The sequence below is a fragment of the Octopus sinensis genome, linkage group LG1, assembly GCF_006345805.1.
Source record: "Octopus sinensis linkage group LG1, ASM634580v1, whole genome shotgun sequence".
NCBI lineage: Eukaryota > Metazoa > Mollusca > Cephalopoda > Octopoda > Octopodidae > Octopus > Octopus sinensis.
In genome coordinates, this window is record NC_042997.1 from 39,125,232 (window position 1) to 39,142,943 (window position 17,712).

General features: G+C 40.3%; 1 protein-coding gene and 1 non-coding gene across 2 annotated transcripts in view; one reads left to right on the forward strand and one right to left on the reverse strand.

Annotated features, from left to right (window-relative positions):
- LOC115214287 (replication factor C subunit 2) overlaps nt 1–16,955 on the forward strand; it is a 17,364-nt gene extending 409 nt beyond the window's left edge. Inside the window, exons 2-9 of the mRNA XM_029783439.2 lie at nt 1,761–1,872; nt 2,782–2,888; nt 4,739–4,840; nt 7,693–7,793; nt 10,970–11,127; nt 11,994–12,059; nt 14,572–14,766; nt 16,678–16,955. Coding sequence (XP_029639299.2) covers nt 1,761–1,872; nt 2,782–2,888; nt 4,739–4,840; nt 7,693–7,793; nt 10,970–11,127; nt 11,994–12,059; nt 14,572–14,766; nt 16,678–16,794 — 958 coding nt within the window. The 3' untranslated portion in view covers nt 16,795–16,955. The remainder of the gene's footprint in view (nt 1–1,760; nt 1,873–2,781; nt 2,889–4,738; nt 4,841–7,692; nt 7,794–10,969; nt 11,128–11,993; nt 12,060–14,571; nt 14,767–16,677) is intronic.
- Nucleotides 13,279–13,351, reverse strand: Trnat-ugu. Its single transcript has one exon. It is a non-coding gene; the product is annotated as a tRNA-Thr (tRNA).
- Nucleotides 16,956–17,712: the final 757 nt, after the last annotated feature.

The following is a 17,712-nucleotide window of genomic DNA, read 5'->3' on the forward strand; positions in this document are numbered from 1 at the left end:
AGATTAGGGATTTAATTCTATCTTCAATCTTCTCGTAAATTTTTCTTTCTTGATCGGCGAATAATTTATTTTTTGGAAAATAATTGATAAATAATATATTTATATTAGCCATCTGGGCGATGTTTCGCATGTCGTACAACCGAAACGTTGCCGCCATCTGTTGTTCATATATATGGTCTGGAATCGTTTTAGATTAAATAAAGCTTTAGATTCGCTGCAAAGTTAGGAGTTTAGTAAATTACTTGTGTGGTAAGTAGCTTGCTATAGCCCCGGGCCGACCAATGCCTTGTGAGTCTGCTATAAACTGAAAGAAGCCTGTCGTATATATGTCCTGAGCGCCTAATAATAATAATACTGTAATTGTTCCACGTGTTGTTGTTTTTTCTGTTTTCCCGTTTGGATTAACCTTATATATATATATGCGTGGGTGTGTTTGTGTTTGTCGCCCTAGCATTGCTTGACAACCGATGCTGGTGTGTTTACGTCCCCGTCACTTAGCGGTTCGGCAAAAGAGACCGATAGAATAAGTACTGGGCTTACAAAGAATAAGTCCCGGGGTCGATTTGCTCGACTAAAGGCGGTGCTCCAGCATGGCCGCAGTCAAATGACTGAAACAAGTAAAAGAGTATCAGTGTTTTGTGTCCGTTCTGTTGTGTACTTCAGAATTAGTTACTACCACAAATACGTTTTAATATGCAAATTGATATATCCGATTTACTTCTGTAATTAGTTGGTTTAATCGCGGAGAACAGTTAAAGAGGCTTTTTTTATCGATGTCTATTAAATACAGTGTTGCATACAAAATCTTGTTATATTCAGGGTACTACTTAAGAAGAGTGGTCCCGGTGCCCGTACTCGTGCATCCGCGCTAGCTAGTCGTGACTAGTCGATCCTACAACGACTACCTAGCAAAGTAAATAAAACACAAAATAAATAATTTTGTACGCGAGTGCGCGCACCGGGACCACTCTTCTTAAATAGTACCTATATTCAGTGGTACGTAATAACATTAGGTTACGCTTTTTGAGTACTGAACTTCTGAAGCCAAACTTGCTAAAAAAATTTTTTTTTAAACTGTAAAGTGTCTGTATTCCCCTGTAGAATTTCTACTCACTTTTTTTGGTTTCTTGCACTGTTAAAATAAGGAGTAGCAGTGGCAAATTTCAGGAAGCATGAAATTTTTTAAGGATGCATAACAGCCAAGAACTGCCATGGGTAATTTATTCAATACTTCAACAATTCTGAGTGTGAAAAGAATGTTTCTGAAAGTCATGGATGCTGCACTGTTTTCTGATTATCCACTGATAATATTGAATTCAAGGAGATGGTCAGAATTGCTATCAGCAGATTGTGTCTAGATATTTAAAAGCAAAGGTGGTCCCAAAATATTTAATTCACAAGTTTTTGTTTACCCTTACAAGATCACCTAAATAATTATAACTGAAAAATTCCTTCAAATCATCATCATCATGCTTTAGGGTCCACTTTCCATGCTAGCATGGGTTGGACGGTTCAACTGGGGTCTGGGAAGCCAGAAGGCTGCATTGGCCCAGTCTGATCTGGCAGTGTTTCTACGGCTGGATGCCCTTCCTAACACCAACCACTCCGTGAGTGTAGTGGGTGCTTTTTACGTGCCAAATTCTTGCTTTTCAAATTTAATTGAAGTGTATGTTTATCAATGTCCTTATCATAAATATAGATTCATTCATATTTGTATCTTACTTTATACACTAACAATAACATTCTTCTTCTTTATTTAGGGTAGAGAAGTATCGTCCAATTCTGCTAAAAGATATCATCGGAAATGAAGAGACTGTAACCCGTCTTGAAATTTTTGCCAAAGAAGGCAATGTTCCTAATGTTATAATAGCAGTAAGTTTAAACATTTTACAAACAATTATTATGCTATTATTTTCAATATCTTTTTATTGTTTATTATACATCCCTGTCATTATGCTACCAAAATTAATTAGATCAGCCAACATTTAAGAAAAGACTCTTAACATTAGTTTCATAAAGAGAGTCATGGATCATCAGAATCATTAGAACATTGAAGGAACTTAGTTCAAGTCCTTTGTATTCTGAACTCAAGTCAATAAAATGAAGTACTTGTAAAGTACTGGGATCTATTTAACCCTTTCATTACCAACCTGGCTGAAACCGGCTCTGGCTCTGAGTACAAATGTCTTGTTTTCATAAGTTTTAAATTAAAATCTCCCACCAAACCTTAGTCACAATTTATGTTCCTAACACTAGCTGAATGATAATTAAGTTATTTTACTAAATTCTTTGTTATCATCATCATCATCATCATCATCATTGTTTAACGTCCATTCTCCATGCTAGCATGGGTTGGACAGTTCGACCGGGGATCTGGGAAGCCAGAAGGCTGCACCAGGCTCCAGTCTTATCTGGCAATGTTTCTACAGCTGGATGCCCTTCCTAATGCCAACCACTCCGTGAGTGTAGTGGGTGTTTTTTACATGCCACCCACACAGGTGCCAGGCGAGGCTGGCAACGGCCACGGTCGGATTGGTGCATTTTACGTGCCACCGGCACGGAAACCAGTCGAGGCGGCATTGGCTTCGTTATATTTAAAGTAATTGAAAGAAACACAGAGCAACTCAAAATAAATGCAGTAACGAAAGGGTTAATCAGCTATCCTGTCACTCCCAAAACTATTGCTTTTTACCAGTGTTTGAAATTGTTAGTTTCATAAGAAACGTATTTTTGTTGTTCCCTGCTAGTGTATTTATGGTAATTTTCATTTGTTGATTTCAGGGTCCTCCAGGAACAGGAAAAACCACAAGTATCCTCTGCCTGGCACGAGCTCTGCTTGGATCATCATTTAAAGATGCTGTTTTAGAACTTAATGCCTCTAATGACAGGTTTGAAATGAACAGATATTCCCATTCTAGTGTCTAGATCAGTGCTTTTCAAACTTTTTGCTGAAGCGGAACCCCAAGGAAACATTCCACTGGCTCGAGGAACCCCTGTGCAATAATTTAATAGTCTTATGCACACATATCTGCACAGGAGAATTAAAAATTACTGCCGATTTTAGCAGTTTTGTAACTTCTTGAGGAACCCCTAGACTGTACTGGCAGAACCCTGGTTGAAAACCACTGGTCTAGATTGAGTGCAAGTGACAAATATGTGTGGAAGGTGAAGAGGAATGAAGGGCGGTTTCGTTTCCATAGTATGTGTTGTTCATCATTATCATCATCATCATTGTTTAATGTCCATTTTCCATGCTGGCATGGGTTATAAATGAAAATGAGTTGTTAATGTACAGAAGGAAGAATTGAAAAGATATAAGTCTGCTTTGGGGTACTTCAGAGTTGAAGGAATGTGAGTTGAGTAGAATACCATTTAAGTGGGCTACGGGAACAATGTGACAAGAGACTGCTGACCCAAGAAATGAGAGGCAGTTGTTGCCCACAGGTGGGTACCAAGAGCATGAAATTGCTAGAGTATGATTGAATGATTTGATGCTAGTGATTTAGTATAGTTGATTGTACATTGAACCTTTTTTTAGCGATAGTGCTTTTTGGCACTACAGGCAAAGAGAGAGGAGAGAAAAACATTAAAATGTATTAAACGACCCTCATTGCTACAAACACTTCACTTTACATATGCATCATGAAAAAACAAAAAGAGAGAGAACTTGTTTGTAGCAATTGGGCTTATTTATTACATCTTAATGTTTAACTCTTTCTCCAAATCTACTCACAATGCTAAAATTTAAATCCACTGTCCATTCTTTGTCAAAAATTTATAGAAATCCATTATGAAATTTTCTTTCTTTTCCATATTTCCTCAATATTTCAATAACTATCATATACGCAAAGGGAAGCAGAAAGTTTAAGGAAGTTTAGTAGTTGTGATTACAAATTACTTTCAACTAGCATAAAAACAAAATTTACATGATACCAAAAGGTCCTGGGAACTTAGTGCCTAATATCAGATAAATCAATGTTGAAAACGATTTATTGTTTTACTTGTTTCAGTTATTAAACTGTGGTCATACTGGGGCACCATCTTGAAGAATTTTGGTCGAATGAATCAACCCTTGTACTCATTATACCAAATGAAAGTTGCAGTAAAATGATAGAAAAGCATATTGTGTATGGTGATGATACATACACACATGCATATGTGTGTGTTGTCATTTAATGTTTGGTAGAGATAAAAAAAAAACACCACTTGAGCATGGCCATTGTCAGTACCGCCTGACTGGCCCTCGTGCCGGTGGCACGTAAAAGCACCCACTACACTCTCGGAGTGGTTGGCATTAGGAAGGGCATCAAGCTGTAGAAACTCTGCCAGATCAAGATTGGAGCCTGGTGCAGCCATTTGGTTTGCCAGTCCTCAGTCAAATCATCCAACCCATGCTAGCATGGAAAGCGGACGTTAAATGATGATGATGATACACAACAGGCCTCTCTTAGTTTCCATCTACCTAATCCACTCACAAGGCTTTGGTCAGCCCAAGGTTATAGTAGAACACACATGCCCGGGGTGTCACATAGTGGGACTGAACTTAGAACCATGTGATTTGGAAGCAAGCTCCACTAACCAAAATATAAACCATTCCTGTCATGCAAGCATACAAAATAATGTATGTGAAATCATAATAACACAGTTTAAGACCAATATGGTTTGTGTGTGTGTGTGTGTGTGTGTATTTATTTATATGCATTTGTTCTAAATATCCCTTTTTGTCTTTTTCTTTTAGGGGCATTGATGTTGTTCGCAACAAAATAAAGATGTTTGCTCAACAGAAAGTAACTTTACCGAAGGGAAGACACAAGATAATTATTTTAGATGAAGCAGACAGGTAAATAATCTTTGTCATTAAAACAAATATTTGCATCTCTCACTTCTTTATTTTATTGAAATCTTATCTCATCATTGTTTTCATAACCATCATCTCCCTTGGCAACATCATGATCTATTTTTCCCTGTCAAGATATGATAGACATTTCTCATTGGTTTCTTTGATGCCTGTTGCTTTTATCCTGGTGTAGCTGTGTATCTACTCTACAGCAAGATACCTGTTTCTGTCTGTCTGTCTGTCACATTTTAGCCTCATCACCTGGCACACAGTGTCCCCAAAGTCCATCCCCTCCTCACCGTGGTGGGGACGCTGGCAATGGGTAGTGTCAGTGCTATGCCGTCGGGAACTTCGGTTCCTGGTAAGGCCACCCAAGGCGGATTGGTCTGACACCGAGTGGTATTAGGGCCACAACCTAGCAGACGGGGCTCTGGTGAAAATCCTCAGAGTGTCTGTTTTGCCAACCGGCGGCTCCTCGGTCGTTCTGTCCCTGCGTCTGTAGACAATCTGCGGCAAACAGGATGTCTCAGCATGCGGGATTGTTGGGGACCGCTTGTGAAATCCACATATTCCCACGAAACTTCTTCTGGTAGAAGAAGCCGACTCAACCCGCCCAGGGTGAATGTTGCCACAAGTACAAATAAGTATGCAGCTACCTCCCCGAACACTACAACTCCTCAGTGAAAGGGTCTTGTCTTGTAAGTTGCACCTAAATAGCATCCAGTACATTCTATAAAGTGACAGGCATTAGGAGGTGCATCCAGCTGTAGAAACCTTGCCAAAACAAACAGTTGAGCTTAGCACAGTTCTCTTACTGACCAGGTCCTGCTGAACCAGCCAGTTCATACCTACAGGCAAAACAAGCATTAAATGGTGATGATAATGAGCTTTTTCATTCATTTGTGATGTTATGCATCAAGGTCACTGAATTCAATATAATTCCGTTTCTTTATTGCCCACAAGGGGCTAAACACAGAGGGGACAGACAAACGGATTAAGTCGATTACATCGATCCCAGTGCGTAACTGGTACTTAATTTATCGACCACGAAAGGATGAAAGGCAAAGTCGACCTCGGCGGTATTTGAACTCAGAACGTAGCGAGGGACGAAATACGGCTACGCATTTCGCCCGGCATGCTAACGGTTCTGCCAGCTCGCCGCCATATAATTCATAACGTAATAAGTATATTATTGTGAAAGGGGAGACTCTTGTTTTAATAGTCTTTTGCTATACTTTGATGTTTGCTCGTATATTAGCCTATAACCCTTGGATGAAATAAACAGGATCAAACACATTGATTGTATTGTAGACTCATTCAATACATGCCAAATGAAAGTTACAGTAAGAATGATAGAAAAGCATATTGTGTATGGTGATGATATATACACACATGCATGTGTCTGTGTTGTCATTCAATGTTTGTTAGAGATAAAAAAAACCACCACTTGCGCGTGGCCATTGCCAGTGCTGCCTGACTGACCCTCGTGCCAGTAGCACGTAAAAGCACCCACTACACTATCGGAGTGATTGGCATTAGGAAGGGCATCCAGCTGTAGAAACTCTGCCAGATCAAGATTGGAGCCTGGTGCAGCCATCTGGTTTGCCAGTCCTCAGTCAAATCATCCAACCCATGCTAGCATGGAAAGCGGATGTTAAACGATGATGTTGATGATTTGGTTTTGTAAATATTGTAAAGTAGAAATATACTTTTGTCAATTTCTGTTACCTATACATGAAAAAGTACCTCATACTGAGTAAACTATGTACACTTATTGCTCTGCAACAAAAGTATTGTTCTGAAAGTTCAAATTTTGATCAAGTATTTTATTATTTAAATTGATAATTTTGGTATCAAATTTTGGCACATGGCCTGCAAGTTAAGAGGAGGGTGATAGTCAATTACATCAACCCCAGTACTCAACTGGTACTTATTTTATCAACCCCGAAAGGACAAAAGACAAAGTCAACCCCAGTAGCATTTTCTAAGGAGGCATAGTGGCTGAGTTCCTTTCAAGCGCTGGCCTGATGGAGAAAAGGTGGCTGAATTCCTTTTGAGTGTTGGGCCTCATGGAGGCAAAGTGGCCACGTTCCTTTCAAGTGTTGGGCTTCACAGAGGCAATGACCAAAACCTTTGGTATTATGTCGTGCTTCAGAAGACCCGTTACGCCAAGCAAAATCGCAGTCATGGCAAATATCAGTGTCACGCAAATGGCACCTGTGCCAGTGGCACATGAAAGCACCCATTATGCTCTCAGAGTAGTTAGCATTAGGAAAGACATCCAACCGTAGAAAACCATGCCAAATCAGGCTGGAGCCTGGCACCGCCTTCCACTGTGCCAGCCCAGTCAAACCATCCAACCCATGCCAGCATGGACAACGGACATTAAATGATGATGATGAGCATAAAGACGAACAAAATACCACTAAACATTTTGCCAGCTCAATGATAATATTAGAAATTTTTATTAATAATAAAATTCAAAGTCTTATGAGTGGATTTAGTAGACAGAAACTGGAAGAAATCCATTATGTGTCTTAAGTACTTATGTCTTGACATCACATGATGGTTGTAAACAAACATCACTCTCATACAAGCAGTGTTGCTCTTCCATGAAAAATAAGTCTGGCTATGAGGAAATATTACCTGGGAACAGGTGAGTTGGTGACAGGAAGAGCATCTGGTTATAGAAAAATTAAGCAATAATGATGATTGTTGTTCTTGCACAACATTTGCGGTGGGTGGGACTAAAATTGTGAACATGTTTGGAGTAAGGGAAGGTTATTTATCGTTTAAAAAATATGTAATTATCGTTATGGAGAAAACAACTGAAAATATATATATTTGGATTTTAGTATGACTGATGGGGCCCAGCAAGCTTTAAGGCGTACTATGGAAATTTATTCAAAGACAACTCGATTTGCTCTTGCTTGTAATTCATCAGACAAAATAATTGGTAAGTATTTTATAAGTTTCTTTTTCATCTTTACTTATATTTTAGTTGTTTCGGTCATTTGGACTGTGGCCATACTGGGGCACTGCCTTGAAGCATTTTAATTAAACAAATCAACCCTAGTATTTGTTTGTTTTTTTTTAAGCCTGGTACTTATTTTATTAGTGTCTTAAACCAAACACTAGATTGGGGGGGGATGTAAACAAACCAGCATTGGTTGTTAAGCAGAGGTGGGAGATAAGCACAAACACACACACACACACATATATATATGTATGTCAAGCTTCTTTCAGTTTCCATCTACCTAATCCACTCACAAGACTTTGGTCAGGTTGGAACTGTAGTAGAAGTCAGTTGTCCAGGGTACCACGCAGTGAAACTGAACCCAGAACAATGTGTTTGGGAAGCAAACATCTTACCTCACAACCACACCTGCACCTATATTGTACACAGAGATATTATTTGTGCTCATCATATACAGGCCAAAAACTTGGGCCAGTTCAGTAATAGACTAAACTGCCAAACATTGATTCAAGCAGTGGTTGAGTAAATAAAACTAGATTTCAATGATGTGATTGTATATCTTTAGAATGACATTGTAGGATAGATGTGAGAAGCCTGATCTAGCTGGTTTGAACATAAAAGATAGAATATTTGGGTTTACTCTTTTACTTGTTTCAGTCATTTGACTGCGGCCATGCTGGAACACTGCCTTTAGTCGAGCAAATCGACCCCGGGACTTATTCTTTGTAAGCCCAGTACTTATTCTATCGGTCTCTTTTTGCCGAACCGCTAAGTGACGGGGACGTAAACACACCAGCATCGGTTGTCAGGCAATGCCAGGGGGACAAACACAGACACACATATATATATATATACATATATACGACGGGCTTCTTTCAGTTTCCGTCTACCAAATCCACTCACAAGGCATTAGTCGGCCCGGGGCTATAGTAGAAGACACTTGCCCAAGATGTCACGCAGTGGGACTGAACCCGGAACCATGTGGTTGGTAAACAAGCTACTTACCACACAGCCACTCCTGCGCGTATGATTATATATCATGTTGATTTTTTTTTTTTTTTTTTTTTTAGTTTTAATTTATGCAAATTCTTCACTGGAAAATATGAATGTCCTTCCTTTGTTGTGTTTAGTATAAAATAATCCAAGGGCACCATTCGAGCATGATAGTTACCAGCATCGCCTTACTGGCACCTGTGCCAGTAGCATGTGTAAAAAGATTCGAGCGAGGTCATTGCCAGTGCCACCTCACTGGCCCCCGTGCCGGTGGTACGTAAAAAGCACCCACTGCACACTCGGAGTGGTTGGCATTAGGAAGGGCATCCAGCTGTAGAAACTCTACCAGATCAAGATTGGGGCCTGGTGCAGCCATCTGGTTTGCCATCCCTCAGTGAAAATCGTCCAACCCATGCTGGCATGGAAAGCGGACGTTAAACGATGATGATGAAGGTGAGCTGGCAGAATCATTAGCACACTGGGCAAAATGCTTTGTGGCATTTCGTCTGTCCCCATGTTTTGAGTTCAAATTTTGCTGAGGTTGACTTTACCTTTCATCCTTTCAGGGTCAATAAGATAAGCACCAGTTAAAGACCAGAGTCAATGTAATCAACTTGCAGCTCTTGTGCCAAAATTTGAAAGGAATTTAAAATCCGTGAATTTACATTCAGTTTTACATAATGTCACATCTTTATGATATATAAACTATACAAATCACAAGAATTCAGAAATCAAAAGATATCCCGTGTTTAGCTCATTATGTATTAAAACTTATAATGCTGTATGCAGTTTTCAAAATTGTTGTAGATTTTTTTTATTCACATTGTTAGACCTATTCATGTTGTTGACATTAAAAATGATATTTTGATGTTAGCACAATATTGACCAGACTCCGATATTGCTATACACCATTGGTCTCAATGTGAGGATGCACATTCATCATCATCGTTTTCCATGCTAGCATGGGTTGGACGGTTCGACCGGGGTCTGGGAAGCCAGGAGGCTGCACCAGGCTCCAGTCTGATCTGGCAGTGTTTCTACAGCTGGATGCCGTTTCCTAACGCCAACCACTCCGTGAGCGTAGTGAGTGTTTTTTATGTGCCACCGGCACAGGGGCCAGAGGAGGCTGGCAAACAGCCACGATCGGTTGGTGCTTTTACTTGTCACTGACACAAACACCAGTCAGGCGGCACTGGTATCTGCCACTTCGGACAGTGCTTTTTATATGTCACCGGCACAGGTATCTTAACTACAATTTCCATTTCAAATGATGTCACCCTATTGGCTAGACTGATAGGCCAACAATTCCATTGAACAAAAGCCAGTCCATTGCAGGGTTGCCTACTTATAGCTGAATGGACTGAAGCAATATGAAATCAAATGTTTTACTCAAGAACTCAATGCACCACCAGTCTAGGAATTGAAACAATGATTTTGCAATCATAAATGCAGCACCCTAACCACTAGGCCACATGCCTATATGTTTAGATGTTATATTCATCATCATCATCATCGTTTAACGTCCGCTTTCCATGCTAGCATGGGTTGGACGGTTCAACTGGGGTCTGGGAAGCCCGAAGGCTGCACCAGGCCAGTCAGATCTGGCAGTGTTTCTACAGCTGGATGCCCTTCCTAATGCCAACCACTCCGTGAGTGTAGTGGGTGCTTTTTATGTGCCAGACGGGGCTGGCGAACGGCCACGCTCGGATGGTGCTTTTTACGTGCCACCGGCACGGAGGCCAGGCCAGGCTGGCACGGCCACGATCGGATGGTGTTTGTTACGTGCCACCAGCAAGGAGGCCAGTCGTTGCAGTGCTGGCTACGGCCACGTTCGGATGGTTCTCTTATGTGCCACCGGCACTGGTACCACAAACTACAAATTCCATTGATGTGGATCGATTTTGATTTGATTTTTTGATTCTTTGATTTTCACTTGCCTTTGATATCTATTAAATAAATATTTGTATATTGATCTGACATGGAAGTGATATCTCATTTTGAAATCATTGAGGTGACATGACCTCACTAAGAAGTACGAATATTGTTGTACTTTATTTCCTTAGAAACTTTTTTTTTCGCTTGGACTGTTTACTTTATCAACCTCATTACTTCAGAGGGTTTTTTGGGGTTTTTTTCTATTTTGTATTTTTCTCTTTTTCCAGAACCAATACAATCACGTTGTGCAGTGTTGCGTTATTCTCGGTTGACAGATGCACAAGTCTTGTCCCGGTTATTGACTATTTGCGAAAAAGAGACAGTCAGCTATACAGATGATGGCTTGCAGGCTATTGTATTCACAGCACAAGGTGATATGAGACAGGTTGGGGAAGAGAATTATTACATTTTCTACTTTCTATTTACTCTCATTTTTCACACTCAAGTTAGAGCAACTATTTCATAGTTAGATGTCCTTTCTGTTAAATTCCACTCAAAAGATTTTGGCCAACCTTAGAAGACACTTATTCAAGGTGCCATGCAGTGAAATCAAACCCAGACCATGTCGCTGCAATACAGGTTTCTTTAACACAGAGACAAACTTAAATCTATTTATTTCTCAGAAGTGCAATATACTAGGTGATCTTAGACTTTTGTTCTCATAGTTCTTCATCTTAACTATTATTGTCACTATCGTAAGAAAAGGTTATGCTTTGCTGACTGAAGTCAGAAGAAAATTAAAATATCCAGAGTTGTCTCCCATACTTTTGAAACCGCTGTTAGCTATTCAAGGCCGACATTAATTTAATAGGCATAATTTTGCAAGATGCAAACTATAATTCCATTCATAAAAAAACAACATGCTACATTTTTCCAGAAATGATATCTACATAGATAAGCGTCCAAGCTAAATCTTAACTATTATAAGTCCTTTGGAGTTCTTGGAGATGTTTATATTACATTACAATTAATCAAAAACATTTTCATCTAGATTTATCATCAGCCTCCTAGTTTAAATGTATCCTTTTTGTCCACCCTTTAACTGTTAATATCCATCTTGTTTGACCCATACTTACTGGATACACATTTGAGATCTGACTAAAAACATGCATAGTTCAAACTGCAAGAAAGTAAAATGAACTCATTATATTGTCAATACTGTAACTCTTTAGATGTCAAATATGTATGTTCTCTGTATTGACTTCTCACTATTTCAGATTCTACATCCTTATCATTTCCTTTTTTTTTAAGGGCTTGAATAACCTGCAGTCTACTTTTCAAGGATTTGGTCATGTTAATAGTGAAAATGTTTTCAAAGTAAGTGCTTTCTTTAAATTTATAATATATAATAATAATAATAATGAAATTATTGTATACAGTGCTCAGGTGCACCACAACTTGTCAGAAAGTGCGTATAGAGTATATGCAGTAATGTACAAATGTCTGGAAAGCGAACAATGTATGAGTCAGATACATGCTTGTGTGTGTATGGGGGGGGGGGAGAAAATCAGGTGTAGTGTTGGCGAATCTCAGGAAGCATGGAACTTTTGAAGGATGCAGTGCTCCGACAACTAACAACTGATGCTGACAGTTTGTTCCATGCTTCAGCAAATCTCAGCGTGAAAAAATGTTTCCGAAAGTCATGGGAGCTGTGCTGTTTTCTGACTTTGTAAATATGTCCACGGGTGGAGTTTGAAAAGGTGCTCAGAGTTATTGTTAGTAAGATGGTTAATAATTTGTAACTCTTAGTGTGACTATCCTGTATGCCATTAATGGAGCATTGATTACCAATAGTTACTATTGAACTGGATTAGTTGAAAATATATTTTCCAATGAGGTTGAAGGTTTTAATCTTATTGGCAGAAATTTATAAGCACTACAGTGGTTGTTTGAATACAAAAAAACTGTTTTGGTTATGCAGTTGTTTTAAATTCTGTTTTTGTGATCATACTTTAATGTAAACAAATACTGTAAATGTTCTGGTTTCTGGCTGCTTTTATAAAAACAGCTTCATCCTCATATTGAACTTAGTTGCTCTCTGCTAACAGCAACATCAACAGACTAGCAATGTTCTTACCACTCACTCTGCTAAACAGAAAGATCACCTCTTCATCATCATCATCATCATCGTTTAACGTCCGTTTTCCGCGCAAGCACGGGTTGGACGGTTCAACCGGGGTCTGGGAAACCAGGGGCTGCTCCAGGCTCCAGTCTGATCTGGCAGAGTTTCTACGGCTGGATGCCCTTCCTAATGCCAACCACTCAGCGAGTGTAGTGGGTGCTTTTTACGTGCCACCTGCACAGGTGCCAGGGGAGTTCCGGTATCGGCCACGATCAGTTGGAGCTTTTAACGTGCCAGCGGCACGGAAGCCAGCCAAGGTGGAACTGGCAACATTCGGATGGTGCTTTTTATGTGCCACCAGCACAGAAGCCAGGTGGAGCGGCGCTGGCATTGGCCACGTTCGGATGGTGCTTTTTATGTGCCACCGGCACAGAAGCCAGTTGGGGCGGCGCTGGCATCGGCCAATTGACACAAAGCCCCCAGTGAGAATCGAACTCACGACCCCTGGTTTACAAGACCAGTGCTCTAATCTCTGAGCTATGGAGGCTTATAATTTAATAATTCAAACAATTATGAAAATACGAAATATTGAGCTATTGGAATAAGTTGCTGTATTGTGACAGAAACTAGAACTAACTCAAAGCATTGTGGAATTATTCAAACTAGTAAATACCTTAAATCTCTTTCAATTCAACATTCCACTTATTTTCCTGTTCCTCTTGAATCCTGCAACAAAGTTTGGTGTCTCAGTTTTCTCTCTCACACTTAGTTATGCTTTCACCCAAACCAAAATCTGGATAAACTGAAGTCATTGTGAAGGGCATTTTAAAATGACATAATTGGATCTTGATAGTATCAACTATCAAACTAAATACCAATCACCAGTTTCACTAACATTATTGTCACTTTTCCTACATGTTCCGTTGCCATAACATGTAGTAGGAAGAATTCAGGATGCTAACTAGATGCACAGTTTCAACTGTTTAATTAGGGAATCAATTATCACTTGACCATTGAGACTTCTCAATACTCCCTGTATCATCATCATCATCATTATCGTTTAATGTCCACTTTCCATGCTAGCATGGGTTGGACGATTTTAACTGAGGGCTGGCGAACCAGATGGCTGCACCAGGCTCCAATCTTGATTTGGCAGAGTTTCTACAGCTGGATGCCCTTCCTAACGCCAACCACTCCGAGAATGTAGTGGGTGCTTTTTACATGCCAGTCAGGCGGTACTGGCAATGACCTCGCTCGAATCTTTTTACACATGCCTGTAAGGCGACGTTGGTAACGATCACGCTCGAATGGTGCCCTTTTATGTGCCACCGGCACGGAAGCCAGTTGGCTGCACTGGCAACGATCACGCTCGGATGGTGCTCTTGGCACCCTACTAGCACGGGCGCAAGTGCCAGTAAGGTGACGCTGGTAACGATCACACTCGAATGGTGCCCTTTTATGTGCCACTGGCATGGAGGCCGGTTAGCCGCTCTGTCAACGATCACACTCGTATAGTGCTCTTTGCACCCCGCTAGCACGGATGCCAGTCATCATTTTACACATTAGATTTTTCCAAATTGTTTCCACTGACTTGGTTGTACAGCACTACTCAAGATTTAATATTCACTCAACTATTCATTGCCATTCTGAATTTACATAACTTTACATTCATCTGCCGTTAAAAAATGTTTAGGAGGAGATGACAACAGAATCACTATTGGCAACCTTGTCTCCAGTCTTTGTAGATTATCTTGTATTTCTTTTCAGGTATGCGATGAACCACACCCTTTGCTAATAAAAGACATGCTGCAGCATTGTGTTGATGGTAAAATAGATGAAGCCTATCAAGTCATGTCTCATCTCTGGAAATTGGGATACGCTCCAGAAGACATTATTGGGATTGTGTTTCGTGTTTGCAAAACATTTAACATGGCAGAATACCTTAAACTAGAATTCATTAAGGTCAGTTTCTTCTGTCATTGCCTTCTTGTAATAATTCATTTTAGTGGTAATATATCTTGGCAATAAACTTGTTTCTTTTAATATCAGCTAGTCCAACATTGAAGATGAAATTGAAAATTAAAATATTTGTCAAGAGCAGTGGTTTTCAACCAGGGTTCCGCGGAACCTTAGTGTTCCGCCAGTACAGTCCAGGGATTCCGCAAGAAGTTACAAAACTGCTAAAATCGGCAGATATTTGTGCATAAGACTATTAAATTATTGCACAGGGATTCCTCGAGCCAGTGGAATGTTTCCTTGGGGTTCCGCTCCAGCAAAAAGTTTGAAAAGCACTGGTATAGAGGATTTAGTTGGTATGATGAATGTCGGGTGGAAAATATATGTAAAGTATTGTGAAAATCAGAATGAAGAATTATGACCAATATTTCATAACGTTGCTAATTTAAATGATTACTATTTATGCCTCCTCATATTCAGGTTTTGTCCTTTCCAAAATATTTCATAATAATAAAAACTTCATCGAATCACTTTAAAATTTGACAAGACCATTAAGAAGTTGTCAGTAATGTAAGATAAACTCATTAGATTTACATCTATAATCTTTTCATCATCATCATCGTTTAACGTCCGCTTTCCATGCTAGCATGGGTTGGACGATTTGACTGAGGTCTGGCAAACCAGATGGCTGCACCAGACTCCAATCTGATCTGGCAGAGTTTCTACACCTGGATGCCCTTCCTAACGCCAAGTATTCTAGTGATATTAACTGGTTGTATGTTTCCTAACTTCAGAAGAGGGTATCTGTGAAAAAAAGAAAAAATTGGTTAATACAAGAACTATTTTGGGTCATAGCTAAGATGCTATGTTAGTTGTAGATTTTATGTTAGTAGGCTAAACTTTGCAGATGGAGAAAGGTGCAAGGAAATGTTAGGTCTATAAGCATAGAGTATTTCTTATGACTGTTGAGCTTGTAGATAGTCTAAGAATCAATCATCATCATCATTTAACGTCTGTTTTCCATGCAAGCATGGGTTGGACAGTTCGACCAAGGTCTGGCAAGCCATGGAGGCTGCACCAGGCTCCAGTCTGATGTGGCAGTGTTTCTACAGCTGGATGCCCTTCCTAACGCCAACCACTCCGTGAGTGTAGTGGGTGTTTTTTTACGTGCCACCAGCACAGGGGCCAGAGGAGGCTGGCAAACAGCCACGATCGGTTGGTGTTTTTGCATGTCACCAACACGGGCGCCAGTCAGGCGGCGCTGGCATCTGCCACGTTCAGACAGTGCTTTTTACGTGTCACCGGCACATTCATATTAACCCTTTAACATTCAGATTTCGTTTTCAAATTCACATTGTTTTGAATTAATTATGCATTGTGGCACGTAAAAAGCACCCACTACACTCACGGAGTGGTTGGCGTTAGGAAGGGCATCCAGCTGTAGAAACACTGCCAGATCAGACTGGGCCTGGTGCAGCCTTCTGGCTTCCCAGACCCCAGTTGAACCGTCCAACCTATGCCAGCATGGAAAGCGGACGTTAAATCATGCATTATATTGTAGCTTCAAAATTTCAGTAGGGTGTTTGTATATATTTTTTTAATGACAGGAAGGGCATCCAACTGTAGAAACACTGCCAGATCAGACTGGAGCCTGATGCAGCCTTCTGGCTCCCCAGTCGAACCGTCCAACCCATGCTAGCATGGAGAACAGATGTTAAACGATTGTAGGGTGGGTGTGAGAGGTTGGATCTGGTCAGTTTTAACGTAACACAGGCAGAATATTTGGGCCTGATATGGCCAGATTAAATACTAAAAGGTTAAAAGATCTTACCTACTTATGCAATTCGAATTATGTTCAAACTATTGTTCTTCCTTTTTAATTTAATTTAATATGATTGGTTTTATTTTTTCTTATAGGAGATTGGTTATACACATATGCGAATTGTTCAAGGTGTTAATACTTTGCTACAGATGTCTGCTCTTCTCGCAAGGTTGTGTAAAATTTCTGTCATATCAAAAGAAGATTCACAATAAACTTGCAAATATTTTGAATAAAAAAAGGACTTTAAAAATTTCATACAATATTTGCTAATAAAGGAAACAGTTTTATGTATCACAGGGAGGTTTTGTTGGGGTGGGGAAAGGGTTTGCAATCCTATCATTTTAAAGAATAAAATGTGCATTTCAGCCCCTCAGTAATTTCATTTTCATTAAACATATTGTCCAACTAAATTTCCTAGTCTTGGAGAACAAGATGTACTCCATCAATTGTTATGTATGAATGTATGTCTATCTCCCGTTGTTTTGGGGAGGGGTGGTTAGGGGTTCATGTTTTGGCCTGGAAGAAGGAGTTGTGCTCAGGCTCTCCAAGACTGGTGAGATTGATGCAGTTCATGTTCCTTAAAAACTGAAAGTTGACTGCCACAGATAAAGCATGATCAGGAACAGCACTCTAAAGGGATTGTGTTCTGGGAAGTAGTTAATGTGGGACCAATGGAGGAGGCATATGGCCTAGTAGTTAGAGCAGTGGACTCGCAGTCGAGGGATCGCGGGTTTGAATCTCGGACCGGGTGATGTGTGTGTTTATCAGCGAATCACCTAAGCTCCACGCGGCTCCAGCAGAAGATAATGGCGAACTTCTGCTGACTCTTTCGCTACAACTTTCTCTCACTCCGTCCTCCTGCATCTTGCAGCTCACCTGTGATTGACCGGTATCCAGTCCAGGTGGGGAACTTATATGCCAAGGAAACTGGGAAACTGGCCCTTATGAGCCAGGCATAGCTCGAGAAGGAACAAAGAATGTGGGACCAATGAGGCAAAACTCTAAGTTGCAGATGAGTGAGTGAGGGCCCCTAAGTGGAAGGTTACAGACCAGCCAAATTCTGCAGAGTAGTAGTAGCCACTGTAGTTGCAGTAGAAATGAAAGAGTAAAGAGAAAGCATGGTCTGTGTC